This window comes from Camelus ferus, chromosome 6 (assembly GCF_009834535.1).
Source record: "Camelus ferus isolate YT-003-E chromosome 6, BCGSAC_Cfer_1.0, whole genome shotgun sequence".
Classification (NCBI taxonomy): domain Eukaryota; kingdom Metazoa; phylum Chordata; class Mammalia; order Artiodactyla; family Camelidae; genus Camelus; species Camelus ferus.
In genome coordinates, this window is record NC_045701.1 from 15,747,884 (window position 1) to 15,761,831 (window position 13,948).

The 13,948-nt window shown below is 39.0% G+C and overlaps 1 protein-coding gene across 1 annotated transcript in view; it reads left to right on the forward strand.

The window, feature by feature from the left end:
- ATP8B4 (ATPase phospholipid transporting 8B4 (putative)) overlaps window positions 1–13,948 on the forward strand; it is a 193,063-nt gene that overhangs the window by 69,861 nt on the left and 109,254 nt on the right. The window contains exons 5-6 of the mRNA XM_032481217.1: window positions 6,078–6,150; window positions 13,745–13,815. Coding sequence (XP_032337108.1) covers window positions 6,078–6,150; window positions 13,745–13,815 — 144 coding nt within the window. The remainder of the gene's footprint in view (window positions 1–6,077; window positions 6,151–13,744; window positions 13,816–13,948) is intronic.

A 13,948-nucleotide genomic window follows, 5' to 3' on the forward strand; every position in this document is an offset into this window, starting at 1 on the left:
CAGCAGTGGAATTTGAAAAGAACCAGAAACTGCTGCTGTCCACTGGACGTTTGTGTCAGGGGACCATGCAGCATGAAGTCACAAGCATGCAGTCGCAAGCTGTCCTTGGGTCCGCTGGTTTTAAACACTGGGAGTCTGCACTGTTGCTTGGTTGAATCCCTTTGAATCCCTTCAGCTCCTTAGAGTCCATTCACTTTCTAAATAGGCAATATATAATTATCCTAGAAAATAAAGTAAAAACCCCAATAAGTACAGATTTATTAAGAGCATGGCTTTGTAATCAGGCAGATTCAGGCTGCAGTTCAGTTCTGCCACTTACATGTGACCTTGAAAGGGTTCTTTTCTTCTATTTTTTTTTACTCCCCAAATGTCCTTTAAAATACCAATATATGCAATGCCAGAAATTCAAACAGTCCAGAAAAGTATACAATGAAATGGAGTCACCCTTACATCCTGGTTCTCTTCATTTCCTTTCTCTGATGGCAACGACTGAACAGTTTCTTGTGTGTCTTTCAAGAAATTTTCTATGCTTCAAAACAAAGTCTTACCATGCATATGTAGTGTTCTGCATTTGTTTGTTTTCAACCTAATAATGTAACTTATAGAATATTTCATATCAGCATATACAGACCTATCCTATTCTTTTTAGTGGCTGCATTGTATTCCATTGAGTAGACGAGCCATGATTGGATAGGCGTATCCTGGTACATCTGTCTAATTCTTACCGATGGGCACTGATGGTTTCTCATAGGTTGCTGTTATAAATAATACTGCAAAAACATCCTTGTACATCCATCTTTGAGCACCTGTATGATCAGTTCTTTAAAGTGGAATGTCAAAGTATGTGGGTGTTTAAATTTTTGATATATATTGCACAATAGGATAAAAGTCCTAATTTCTTTGAACCTCAGTTTTCTAGTCTGAGTAAAGTTGCTAAAATGGGAGTAGCAACAGTATCTATCTCCTAGGGTTGCTGGGAAGATTAAATGAGATAAGATACAGGAATAGTATTGCCAGATGTAGCAAGTGTGGATAGGACATCCAGTTAAATTTGAAGTGCAGTAAACAGTGATGAGATTTTAGTGTAACTATATACCAAATACTACCTGGGACACAAACTAAAAAATTATTGGTTGTTTATCTGAAATTCAAATTTAATTGGGTGTCACAATTTTATTTGGCAAAAATCCTATACATGAAGGGATCAGCACAGTCCCTGGAATATGTTAGCACTAAATGAGACTAAGTCTGCGTGAGCAGAGGAATGCTTTTGCGTGTTATAGATCTGACGTAGGCTTGAGAAGAATGTATGTGGATTGTATGGTAAATGAAGTGAAATCAATTATATTGCCCTTCTTTTTTATCTTCTGTCTCTAGTACCCCAGCATCGCTTCTGTAGCTTTGGGGGAAGTCCTCTGTTCAGGAATCTGTGTTGCTAATGGGCAATCAGGGACATTAGATTGTGGAAAGGATAACAGGAGCCTGGAGAAGACCAGTGAGGATCTCCTCCTTCTGTCCCTAAGTTTTAGCAATGGGCTTGTATTTTGCTCGAGGTAAATATATCATTTCAAGTCTCTGGAGCCAATGGCGCAGTGACATGGAGCATGATTGGTGCTAGCTCACTCTCTTTTCTTTAGGTAGGTAGTACCTTTGGAATTTAAATTTTATGAGTCCTTTTCTTGAATGTTGGTTTATTATGTAGTGACTGGCTTGTGAGCTCACATAGGTAAAGGCTAACTTACTACCCCAACTATTTTGAAAAATCTGGTTCAAGGAAGCATCAGCTAGATGTATGTTCATTTCAAAACCTGAAGCAATTACATGATGATACTGAAAATTGAAGCATATTTTAAAATCTTAGAATTTCTTGATTTAGTGCAATTACATGAATTAACTTCCTTTCAGAATATTTATGTACTGCAAATCCTCTACTGGAGTGGGACGGCTTTTCTTTTCTTTTTTTTTTTTTGGCCGGGGGATTAGGTTTATTTATTTATTTAATTTATTTATAATGGAGGTACTGGGGATTGAACCCAAGACCTCTTGCATGCTAAGCACATATTCTACCACGAAGCTATACCCTCCCCTCGCACGAGGGCTTTTTCTTAACAAAGGTAAAAACAAAGTTTGAAGATGTTGAGTCTATGGACCAGTGTCATTGTCATAGCCCGTGAGGCCATCCTGTGCTCCCCTCAGAGCTCCATTGCAAACTTGCTTCAACCATGAGCCCTGAGAACAGCTGCACCACACATGGAGAGCCAGGGAGCGTCTGTTTTTGTTGTTCCAGGATGATGAGAAAATGCAAGCTAAAATCTTAGAAGTCTAGAAATATTTTGGAGATGAGCTTTAAAGGAAATTTTCCTATTTGTCCCTCTAGTCCTGCTAATATGTCTTTGATGTCGTGTAGTCAGTGGTAGTGGTTGTGAGTAGGAAAAGAAAAATGGTGGGATTTAAAATATATTTGATTTAAATTCCTTTGCAGATCTTTATCAGTTTATTCTTGTTCAGTGAGTTTGGGTACTTCTGTACTATGACCCTTAGTGCTCATGGAAGTATGTCTCTGAGGTCCTAGTTAGGTACAGTTAAGATTTTAAGTACAGGTAAGACAGAGTAGGAAATGACATTTTTTTTAAAAAAAAAAAACCTCTGATTATATTATACACATTGATTGCTCTGCAGATACATATTCAAATAAGAAGCTTAACCAAGACATCACACACAGCATATAGCTTATCAGTATCTCCAGGCCCTTTTCCTTCAGAACCCTAATTACATCTGTAGAGTGTTGTGACTCTAAAATAATCTATTTTGTACTTCCTTTTCAGTTTCTGGTAACCTCATCAAGTCATAAGATGCCTTTCTATCATAATCTCTCTTTGTAAGGGTCATGCTCTTCTCGGTAGGACTCTGTCTACAAATCTGACAAATGTGTCAGTGAGTAGGTTGTGTACATTACTGATGAGGTAGCTAGATACTGCTAGGGTCAGGGTCAACATCCAGGGAAGACCACTTGCTGGTTCTTGCCAGATTGCTAATTAGTTTTGGATAATATTTCCTGTGAGGAAAATCCCTTGGTTGGGTATCTTCACAACAGTACTTTGCTTCAAGTTCAGAAAAATGTGTCAAACTACATTGTTGTCTGGTGAAGTTCTCTATAACTCATCGCCCACAGAGTTGATGTGTCCTTTGAAACTTGTACATGCACGTGCCAGACAGTTTTTAAGATTTCACATACTGTTAGTCATGGGCTTTGGAAGCAAAGTATTTGGAGTGTTCCTCTTTAGGGAAGGACTTTCCATTGGGATAGGCGGAGCGGATAGAGTAGGTGTTGGAAGATACCTGGAGTTACAAAGGAGCCTTTTGGGAAGCGGAGATCCTAACTGTATGTTCTGGGCAGAGGGCAGGCAGGTGGCAAGAGAGAAAAAGGAGTAGAGCAAGATGAAGTAGGGAGCCTGGGCTCGTAAATCATATTACAGGTATTCCCTGTTTCCTTGGCCTCTTGGATGACATTAGCAGATTCATGATGAGATCTTAGTAAAGGATGATCAAATGATCTATTCTAAGTGTTTTTCTATTTTTGGAAATATTTAAGAAGTTAGAAAGTAGAGGGTAAAATACAAATGGGGTGTGGGTAGGAGGAGCACGAGGAAAGGTGTTTTTCTCTGCCTTATCACTCCTCTGTATTGTCCCAATAGAATGTTATGTTTAGCATATCAGATTGTTCCTTATTGGGATTCTTTGCATGCTGTGAGGCTTTGTAAATATTTTTCTTAAAGAGATTTTTATTCTGATGTTTTTCCAGGTGTAGCAGTTAATTCAGGTGATTCCCATGGATACCCCCAGACCTTTAAAAACACCTTTCCAATTGTTTTGGTTTTTATGGGGCTGAGGGGAATATTATGATACTAAATTTGAGAAAAATAAGTAAGAATTTAAGTAAGAAAACTCAGGTTTTGGTTTGTTCCCCTAAATAGTGGCTATTGTTACTTACCTGTGCAGACTTAACTCAGATGTGCATTTAAAAATGTATAAGAGATCCTGTAGTGTTTCCTTTTCACTTGGGTTGATTTTTACATTTGGATGCAAGAGGTAGGATGTGGTCCCTTCCTAGAACTTACAGTATACAGGTAGGAGGAATAGGAGTTTGGAAATGAGACTTAGTGTCATCTCAGCTTCTCCTAGAAGCAGATGCACTTTCAGTAGAAACTTTGGGGCAATTCAGTAGCGGTGCAGTTTCTGTAACGAAAGACTTGGACTCCGTCTTGGTCCATTCACATGGTCTTTTATCTGAGATGCTGTCCCCTGAGAAGGTTACAAATGCTCCAAAGAAGATACCCCCAGAAGAAATAAGTCCGTGCATAATCTGTCTGTACCTGTAAAAATAAATAAAATGAGATTTAAAGGCATCCTAGGTTCTCTTGTTTTCATCGAACTAGATAAAGTGCAGAGAAGTATGGCATTGGAAAAATGATTGAATTCTGGCTGGAGATGAAAATGCTGCGATTGAAAACTTTCCAGAACAGCATGTACTTGGATCTGTATTAAAGAAAAATTCTTTGACTGTTTAAGCCAAATGACCCAGCAGGGTTGATAGTGTGAGGCATATTTCACAGTTGTATAAATATTTAAAACTGTTTTCCAGCTTATAAAACAAGTAAATTAGGTTGTTTTTAAAAAACTGCACCATGAAATTAACCTGCCCACTTTAACTTGTTGGGGAACCTGCCCTACTCTTCTCAGGTCCCAACCTTCTCTCCTAAAAGGGAATCACTGAGAAAGAAGTGTGAGGAGGGTTTCCAACTTGGGAAACAAAGCTGGTTTACATTTCAGGGAATTTCAGAAGGGATGATTAGCATCAGGGATACTGCCACAGGTGGTTTGTTTCCAGATAGCCCCGCGGGGCCTGACCAACGAGACACGATAGCTTTTTGTCACAAACCTTTTGAATTTGACCAAGGGTAGACTTGGGGCTCCATTATATACATGTGCCTCCAAAAAACCCAAAAAAACAGTGCAGCATCTTGGCCGTGTTCTTAGCTCTGAGCTGTTGGTCCTAGCTGTTTGAATGCCACCAAGCTGTGCTGTGGCCAGCGTGCTCTGGGTGACTTGTAGGTGATCTTTCTGGGTCAGTCTTCCTTTTGTCACCTATTGTTGTTCTTGCCTTTTCTGAAATTTTTATTCTTTTTCCTCTTGCTTGAATATTAGCCCTGAACTCTCTCCCTTGCCTGTCTCCTCCTTAACGTCTTGTCTCCAGTTAAGCAGACTTCTGAGACAACAACAGCGATGTTTCTATGCTTATGAATATAGTTGGAAAAGAATGTTGATGACTGAATATATTCCCCTCCTCCCCACCCCTGGCTTTTTTTTTTTTTTAATGTTCTGACCAAGGATATGCAAGTAAGTGTTAACAGCTGTTGTAAAAAACTGGCACCTTGTTGGGTGGTAACAGCACAAAGCCAAGAGTTGGGCTTTTTGAGTTTAGCCCCAGGTTTCCTTGGGCAAATCCCTTGACCTCTCGGGGCGTTAGTTCCCACATCACTCTGATAAAGACTTTGTTATACTTATACAAGGTCCTTTTTTTTTTTTTTTTTTAACATTTTTTATTGATTTATAATCATTTTACAATGTTGTGTCAAATTCCAGTGTTCAGCACAATTTTTCAGTTATTCATGGACATATACACACACTCATTGTCACATTTTTTTCTCTGTGAGTTATCATAACATTTTGTGTATATTTCCCTGTGCTATACAGTGTAGTCTATTCTACAATTTTGAAATCCCAGTCTATCCCTTCCCACCCTCCACCCCCCTGGTAACCACAAGTCTGTATTCTCTGTCTGTGAGTCTATTTCTGTCCTTTATTTACGCTTTGTTTTTGTTTGTTTGTTTGTTTTTGTTTTTGTTTTTTAGATTCCACATATGAGTGATCTCATATGGTATTTTTCTTTCTCTTTCTGGATATACAAGGTCCTTTGAATTTAGAGTCTAGAAAGAAGTTTTATCTGCTTCTTCTGTCATGATGCTCCATTGTTCTTCTTTGTTCCTGAAAAAAATTAATTTTGTTTTTGTTCTTAGACTCCAGAATGAAAAATGGATGAATGTCAAAGTGGGAGACATCATTAAATTAGAAAATAACCAATTTGTTGCTGTGAGTATTTAGTATTTAAGGAATTTACCTCGTTAAAATAGCATATGTACATAAAATATTTATATTTGCAAATTTAGTAAATCTGTACTAATTTAGTATAGTTAAGGAAGGAATATCAGAATGTATTAGTAAAAAGTCTCAATTATAAAATTTTTAAAAATAAAATTAATTGACTAATGACTTTTAATGATATAGTAACTCTAATAAGGCTGAATGATTATCACCTTCTTATTTCCTTTGGGATCTTTTAAATTAATAGTTAAGAAAGATTTAAAATTAGGATGTCAATCCTTTGCTGTAAATAAGAGCTTTTAAAATGTCCCAGAGTACTTTAAAAAATATTTTTTTCTCACACAGTTTGAATATTGTCCCCTAATAATGGGATTAATACTGTTAATTTGCAATATATTTGAAGAAATGATTAGCTAGAGAAAGAGAAAATGGATACTCTTTCCTGAATAATCAGTCAGAAAATGTCTTTTGAATGTTCTTAATAAATGCTATTTATGAGGTTTTATTTTGTATATCAAATGCACTATAATTTATATTCTCAAGCTGCCTATGTTACAGTTTCCTTAATGACATTCAAGGGATCGGTTCAATAACTAAAATACTTGGACCAAACTATAGTTCATATAAAATGTAGGGCTATAACAGCCATCCAGATCAGAGATTAAAATTCAAACTATTGTAATCTTTATGTCAAATATGTATTAGATTACTTACGATAATTTTTGTGTTAATGCCATTTTATTTATCAAGTTGTGTTCATCATTAAATTTGAGACATTTTCCCATAGGAAAAAGCAAATGGCCCCAAGATCTATTTGCAAGAACAACTCAGTTGAGATTCTTAAGCATTCACTTTCAGAAACAGTCTTCTTTCCTTAATGCATCGTCTGTATGTACTGATTCTCTGGAAGAGCCCACGCTAAGGCGGCTGACTATTCAGTGGACAGGCCATTCAAACAGAGTTCACACTTTAAATAGAAAAGTGCTTATTTCCCTGACAACCTCAATTCTTTGTAAAGTAGCTGAGAACCAAAAATAAGCAAAAAGATGTCATTGCAGCCAAAACTGAGGTCTCAAAGTCCACGCTTTGTAACCTAGGTTCCTTAGACATGGGACAGTCTGCCAGGTTCTCATAATCTATTTACTTTTACATTGGACACAATTTTAAATACCTTATCCAACTTATTTTCCAGCTCATTAAAGATAAGGAGCAGTACACTGGGGGTAGCATCTGTTAGAAGGACAGACCCTGTATGAAAGATGGAGGCTTAGTGTAAGATACAGTGTAGGGGCACCAGATGGGGAATTGGATGAGAATGGAGTCTTTGCTCCATTCCTGCAGTGACAGCACTTTATCCCCTCTGCCTTTGGTTTATTTCTTCATGTGTCAAATGTAGGTGCAAGACCACCGTATTATCTCAGAGGTCCCTTTCAGCCCTTACTTGCTGTGATTCTCTGAGCTGAGACTACAAGATTCTTACAGGCAAAGAGCACATTGCTTTGCCTGGCCTCCAACACCTGATACCACGTTGGATCACAGGGGGCACTTAATAAATGTTAGTTGAATGAATTAATATCAATCTTTTGTAGGAAAGAAGACAGAAACAAAAGTAGATAAAAATTTCGAAAATTTAAGGTGTTCTGAATCAATGGGGTACTAATAAACAGATCTATATGCTGTAATTAAGAAAAGATCACATATATTCAGGGTTCTTTGCTTGAATAAACGGCCCCATATAACTCATTTTAGTTCTACTTTCAATTAAAATGATCACAATGAAAAAGTTTTGGTGCTTCTAAGCAGATAAATGTTTTTTTAATGGGCATATGTGGAATTCTAAGATATATGCATTCAAAAAATTTTTTTGGCAGTTTTTGCCAGACATAGTATTAGATTATAGTGGAATTATCAAAAAATTAAAGTACTCCAGACATTTAACTATTATTTTATTTGGAACTGAATACGTCAGGGGCAATGCAACGCTGGGTAATTTCTGCCTCAAGTATTCAGCACAAACAATGTCTTTCAAAAGTTCTGTGGATATACTCTAACGGGTAAATATCAGATTGAACTCACTTTATGTTCATTTATCAGATTCTCTGGGGTGATTCCCATAAAGGCAGGAGTCCAATTTGTGTCTCAAATCTCCTAACTCCGAGGATCTCACGGACTGCATATCTGTGCTCCCAGTTGCCCTCTCTCTTGGATGTTCTGCTTTGCACTTCCATTGGCCTTTAGTTGTGTTTTCTATGTTATAGCATGCATACTTGCTTGTTATTGAAAATCTTTCTGTGGAATGAAGCATGGAAGTCAAGTGTAAGTGCGAGCATCAGGTGGAAGGAAACCGGTTCCATGGGTGCATCATTAGCACTAATTTAAAGTGAATTGCATGCTTAGATGAGTTTTCAAGAAGTCAGTGATCCATGTATCCCCACTGTCCAATAGGACCTTCTAAAGTGAAGGAAGTGTTCTATATTTGTGCTGTTCAGATACAGAACAGCCAGTAGCACCACGTGGATACTGAGCACTTGAAATGTGGCTAGTGCAGCTGAGGAACTGAATGTTAAATTCTGTTTATTTTTTATGAATTTAGATTTAAATAGCCATGTGTGACTTGTGGCTACCTTACTGGACAGTGTAGAGGTAGCCTCTTTATTGTGGCTACATGATGGCGTGGAAATGCTTATTCACTGCTCTTCCCTAGGTCCCATTCTTCCTGTTTTCACATGGAGGGAGAGCCCCAGAATAACAGTGTCTTGCACCCCCTTGCTTGCTCCCCTCTCCTGGGAGTGACTTCTCTGATTGTTGAGTTTGGGGGCAGGGAGTTGTGTGCATGACCTGGTGCTTCCTTCCTTCCTTTTTTTTTTTTGTGCTGTCTGTGTGCAGAGAGTACTTTCTGCCCTGCTTGTTCACAATATCAGTTTTACAGGAGCAGATTGGAGGTTAAGAGCTTCCAGCTTCTGAGCTAGATGATTCTGTCTAACAGGGGTGAAGTATTAGCAAGTCCTTTCTGCTCACAGACCTAGAGCCTGGTCTCCAACACCTTTATCAGTAACAAAGGTGATATTTTTATCTCCATTGATCTCTGTCTGATTCCTACAATTATAGCTGTGTTGCTTTAATCTTTGGCTAAGTGTGGTAGGGAGTGCTCCAAATGGCGGAACATGCCTCTTGATTAGGTCACTTCATTCAAAGTTTCTCCATGTGTAGCTACTCAGCACCTACAAAACTATTCTCAAGGGCAAGCAAATGTTTTTATGTGTGAATGGCTGTAATCACTTGGAATTACGAATCTACCTTCCTACTCCCTGTCATCAGCTGGCAGGGGCTGACAGAGAGCTCAATCCCCGGTCTCTAAAAGAGACACTTCAGAGTTGTTGGACCCAGGTAGATCTTGGGACACCAGGTCATGAAGATCATGGTAATAATAGCTGGCCTTTAATGACTGCATGCACATGCCAGACAATATTGTAAAGTCTTTATATGACTTAACTAATTTAATCCTCACATTAGTCCAGTGATGGCAGGTTATGTACTATTAGTGTTCTCATTTTATAGATAAGAAAATGGAGTCACAGTGCTATCAAATAGCTTGTCAATAGGAGAGGCAGGAATTAAACTCAGGCCATCTGGGTTTTAACCCCACTCTTTCCCTCTGCCATATGCTGCTCCTGACTCCATTAGAATAAAAAATTTTTCTACCAAAAAATAAAACATAGTATTAGAGATGATAAAGAAAATAAAGAAGAATTCTGTGTGTGAGAATGGCTTAAAAAATGAAGGGAGATCCAAATATGGTGTTCCAACTAATTCTATAACTTTATCTTTCCATTAGGTTATAGAACCGAATCCCAATATTTTTTCACTGTTGTAGTTTTGGTTTTTGAAAATCAACGAAGCAAAATGCTTTCTGTTTTTCATAGATGTATTCCAGTGATTTTGTCACTAACAGAAGATAGCGTATATCTTATAGCGTATATCAGATAGCGTCTGAGTTCTAATTCCAGCTCTGCCCTTTAAGCTCCATATGGCCATGAGTTCAATCTCTTGGAGCCTTGGGCTCCTCAGTTAGATGTGATGAAACTTCCACCGTTTCTTTGTAAAGACTGTGGATGTTACATGAGTTAATTTAGCTCATCTAGTGCTTGTGGGACCAGAGATGACCTACCCAGGTTTCTTATCTTCATAGTGGGAACCACATTACCCCTTAACGGGATTGCGGAGAGAATCAAATGACAATTTTGTAAGAGTGTTTTGTAAATCCTTAAAGAATTGTACAGCTTTTAGGTGTTACCATCTCTTGAGGTTTTGCTTCATTTGCTCTTTAATTCAACAAACATTAATTATGTCTAGTAAACCCATGAGTCCAGCATCTTTAGCTCTGAGGACTCAGAGATGTTCAGTGGATTCTTTTCAAGGTTCCTCTGGCTGGTGTATTTGTTTCAGGTGTCCATGAAGTTGCTGCCTGGGCTTCGTGTTACCTGTGGAAGGTGGAGGAAGGGGCATTGTGTTGGAAAACATTACTTGAGTCTTGGGAGACATAGCCGAGCCTTTCCTGGGAGGGCGTGGGTAAAAGGCACCGATGACTGACAGAAGACAGTATAAGGGGGGAGTCTAAGGAAGATGGGCATACGAATTAGCGGCTGCCTAGCCCACCTGTGAGTTCCAGTAGTCCTGCTTTCCCTTCCCTGTGCTTCATTCCTGCTAACTCCTCTGCCTGGAGGGACCTGCCCTCCATTCCATCCAGAATATTCCATTAGATCTCCCCAACTACCAACCTGATATACTCTCTTTCTCATTTGCATTCCTCCCATAGCACTTTGTTAATAAGACCCTCAGGACCCTCATCATGTTCTGCCTTTACTAAACTATACAGTACTTGAAGGAAAGAAGTTTTCACTCAATTTAGTACTCCTGGCAGTATATGCTTTAGATTGCCTGGGTTCATGTCCTGGTGCCCGACTTAACTACGTGTTACTGAACCTCTCTGGGCCTCAGTTTGCTCATCTGTAAAGGGGAGATTAAAACCACCACCTGCCTTCAGGATTTCTGTAAGAGTTAAATAAAATAGTGCAGGAAGGCTACTGGAGTAGTGCCAGACACATAGTAAGTACTCACCAAATATTGGTTATTGTTATTGTAACACCTACAGCTCAAACACAAGTTTCTGGATCAACTAGGAACTAGGTTCCCTGAGAGATACGAAAGGAAGGGATCAGCTTAAAGAGGCCTGATCTGAGACTCACAGAGTCATGGGGCTTGATGGGCCCTAGGACCACGCATGTGTTGCTCCACTCCTTTCCCTGAACTTCTAAGCAAAGGACAACCTGGGAGTCACGAGGCCGTTGCTGCAGGTTTCCTGCCTTCCTTCCCAGAATGACTGCTGAGTGCACATGGAAATAGGAGGCCAGCATGATGAGTGGGCCGACCACTTTTGCTGGATGCCTCTGGAGGTCCTGCCCTTTCACCCTTCCACTCCTCATCTGTAATGAAATAAAAAAAACTTGACGGGCGAAGTTAGCAGAAGGAAATACCAAGGTTCAGCAGTGGGGCAGGGAGAAGAGAGGAATAGTGAGGGGAGGGCAGGGCAGAGAGCAGGGAGTGGGAAAACAGAAGGCGGGTTCAGAGGACATAGAGAACGATGACAATGGAGGTGACGGGAAGAGGCGGGAAGGTACAAGTCCCCGGTACTCATGGTGTAGAGAGAGCAGGAAGTCAGCCCAGGACCCACGGGGTTTTCTGGTCTCAGTTTCTGCCTCTAGGAAGTTGAGTCATCGGTCAGGAAGGAATCCAGTCGCCAGGTGGCAGTGGTGGCTCAGTCACATGTTTTGAGCCAACTGTGGACAACAAATCTTCCCCTTGTTTACCAAAACTATGTGTTAAGGCAGTGGAGCTCAAAAGTAAACAGTGACATTGGATAGTTCCTACTAGGCAGAGTTTTGAAGAAAAGCAACTCCAGGTGCAAATAGGTACCTTTCTCTGTACTTCATAACTGTTTTTAATCACAGATGAGAGGAATTAGAGAATTCTGGATTTCGTTTAAAACGATCCTGTAAAACTCAGGAGAGGAGAAGCATAGGCCAAAGAGCAGGAAGCTCTACCGCTTAGGTCTGTCTGTATTCACTGGAATTTAACTGTGAGAAATGAAACAAGGTAAATTTTAAGGTGTTTTTTTTTTTTTTTTTTTTTTGGCTTTAAAATCCAGGTGTGTAATTTTGGGCTCCAGTGGCATCCGCTCTTCACATGTTCTCTTCAGAGTGCGTTTGCTCTGGTCACATTGTGATAAGCCAGTAAATAATTTCTGCTGTAACAGGCGCCTGTGACTCTTTCATCCCGAGCTGAGGAAAAGCCTTGATAGCGCAAAGCCATTTATTCCTTTTGGGCCTGCTTGTAGGTACTTGTTTTTTTCGGCTCTGTTTTATTGCAACTTGGACAAAACTACACACACCCCCCCACACCCATACACCTCGCCTGTTCTTGAGTTGAAAATTTAAGAGCTCGAGACAGTGAAATGAGTGGACTGATTCTAAATTCAACCTCCAGCATTTGAGAATGACACAATTCTAATATTTTAAAAACAAAAGTAAGAAAAGTTTATAGATTGGGAATGCTAATTATACATTTAAACAGAGCTAGAGAAGTTTTAGGCTAAGAGGTCAAAATAAATTGCTAAAATTTTTATCAGTTCTTCTCAGACATTGACATCTTTTGGGATTTTATTAAAAAAAACAGTTATTTTGAAATAAATTTTGAAATTTAAAAGACGCAGTGTTCCAATGTAGAAAGCTGCCAGAATTCTAAAACTGAATCAAAATGGGTTGTTTCCAAAGCACGGATGGATGACTGAACAGAATAATTAATCTCTGCCAAAGACCAGCTACCTGCCTCTGAATGGTTTCTACTTTGACTGCATTTTCTGTTCTATCCTGTGTTCCTGCTTAGCCCCCCCTTTCCTTCTCTTTCCCCTTCCTTATACCCCACCATCTTTTCTTTTTTCTTGTGTATTTTTTAAATCTTGTTTTCCCTTTAATCTTTTTCTCCTTTTAATTTTTCCTTGCCTCTCTAATTTTTTTCTTTAGTTTCTTCTTCCTACTTCATTTTTGTCTTTCCCCATCTTTGTCTGCCTCCTGCTCTTAGCTGATAACTAAGGAATTAAAATATGTGCATGTAAGTATTTCCAGTTATCCTGTTTATTGGGGGAAGTTTTATATTTTCCATTAGTAATTATCAAAGCAAGAAAATAGGATTTGATATATTTCTATAAATATATATAAAATTATATATATATGTATATAAATTGTATACATTTCTACTAAAATAATAAATGAAGTGGCTGTTACTTTATATATCTGTCTCTTGCCCTTGCTTATGTTCTGATGGTCAAGGGCGTGCAAAGCAGGGACGGGGAAGTAGAGGGTGGGTTTGATCCGGGGTCTGTGGCAGAGAGATGGAACAGGATTTCACCTCTCACTTTTTGCCAAGGCTCTGCTGGCTCATTAGTAGTGGAAGTGTGGTGCAGCGTAGAAGGCTTTCAACCCATCTTCCCGTCTCAAACATTCTTTGTCACGGTTTTTCAAAATAGGCTGATCTGCTGCTCCTATCAAGTAGTGAGCCACATGGCCTCTGTTACATCGAAACCGCTGAGCTTGATGGGTGAGTGATTAAAGTTAGAATGCTTGATTAGATTGGTTTTCAATTTATTGAAGAATAATGGCTTTAGAAACAGGACCTAATTGAAACCTTAAACCTTACTCTTTACTTTATTTTCTTGAAAGAAATTAGACTC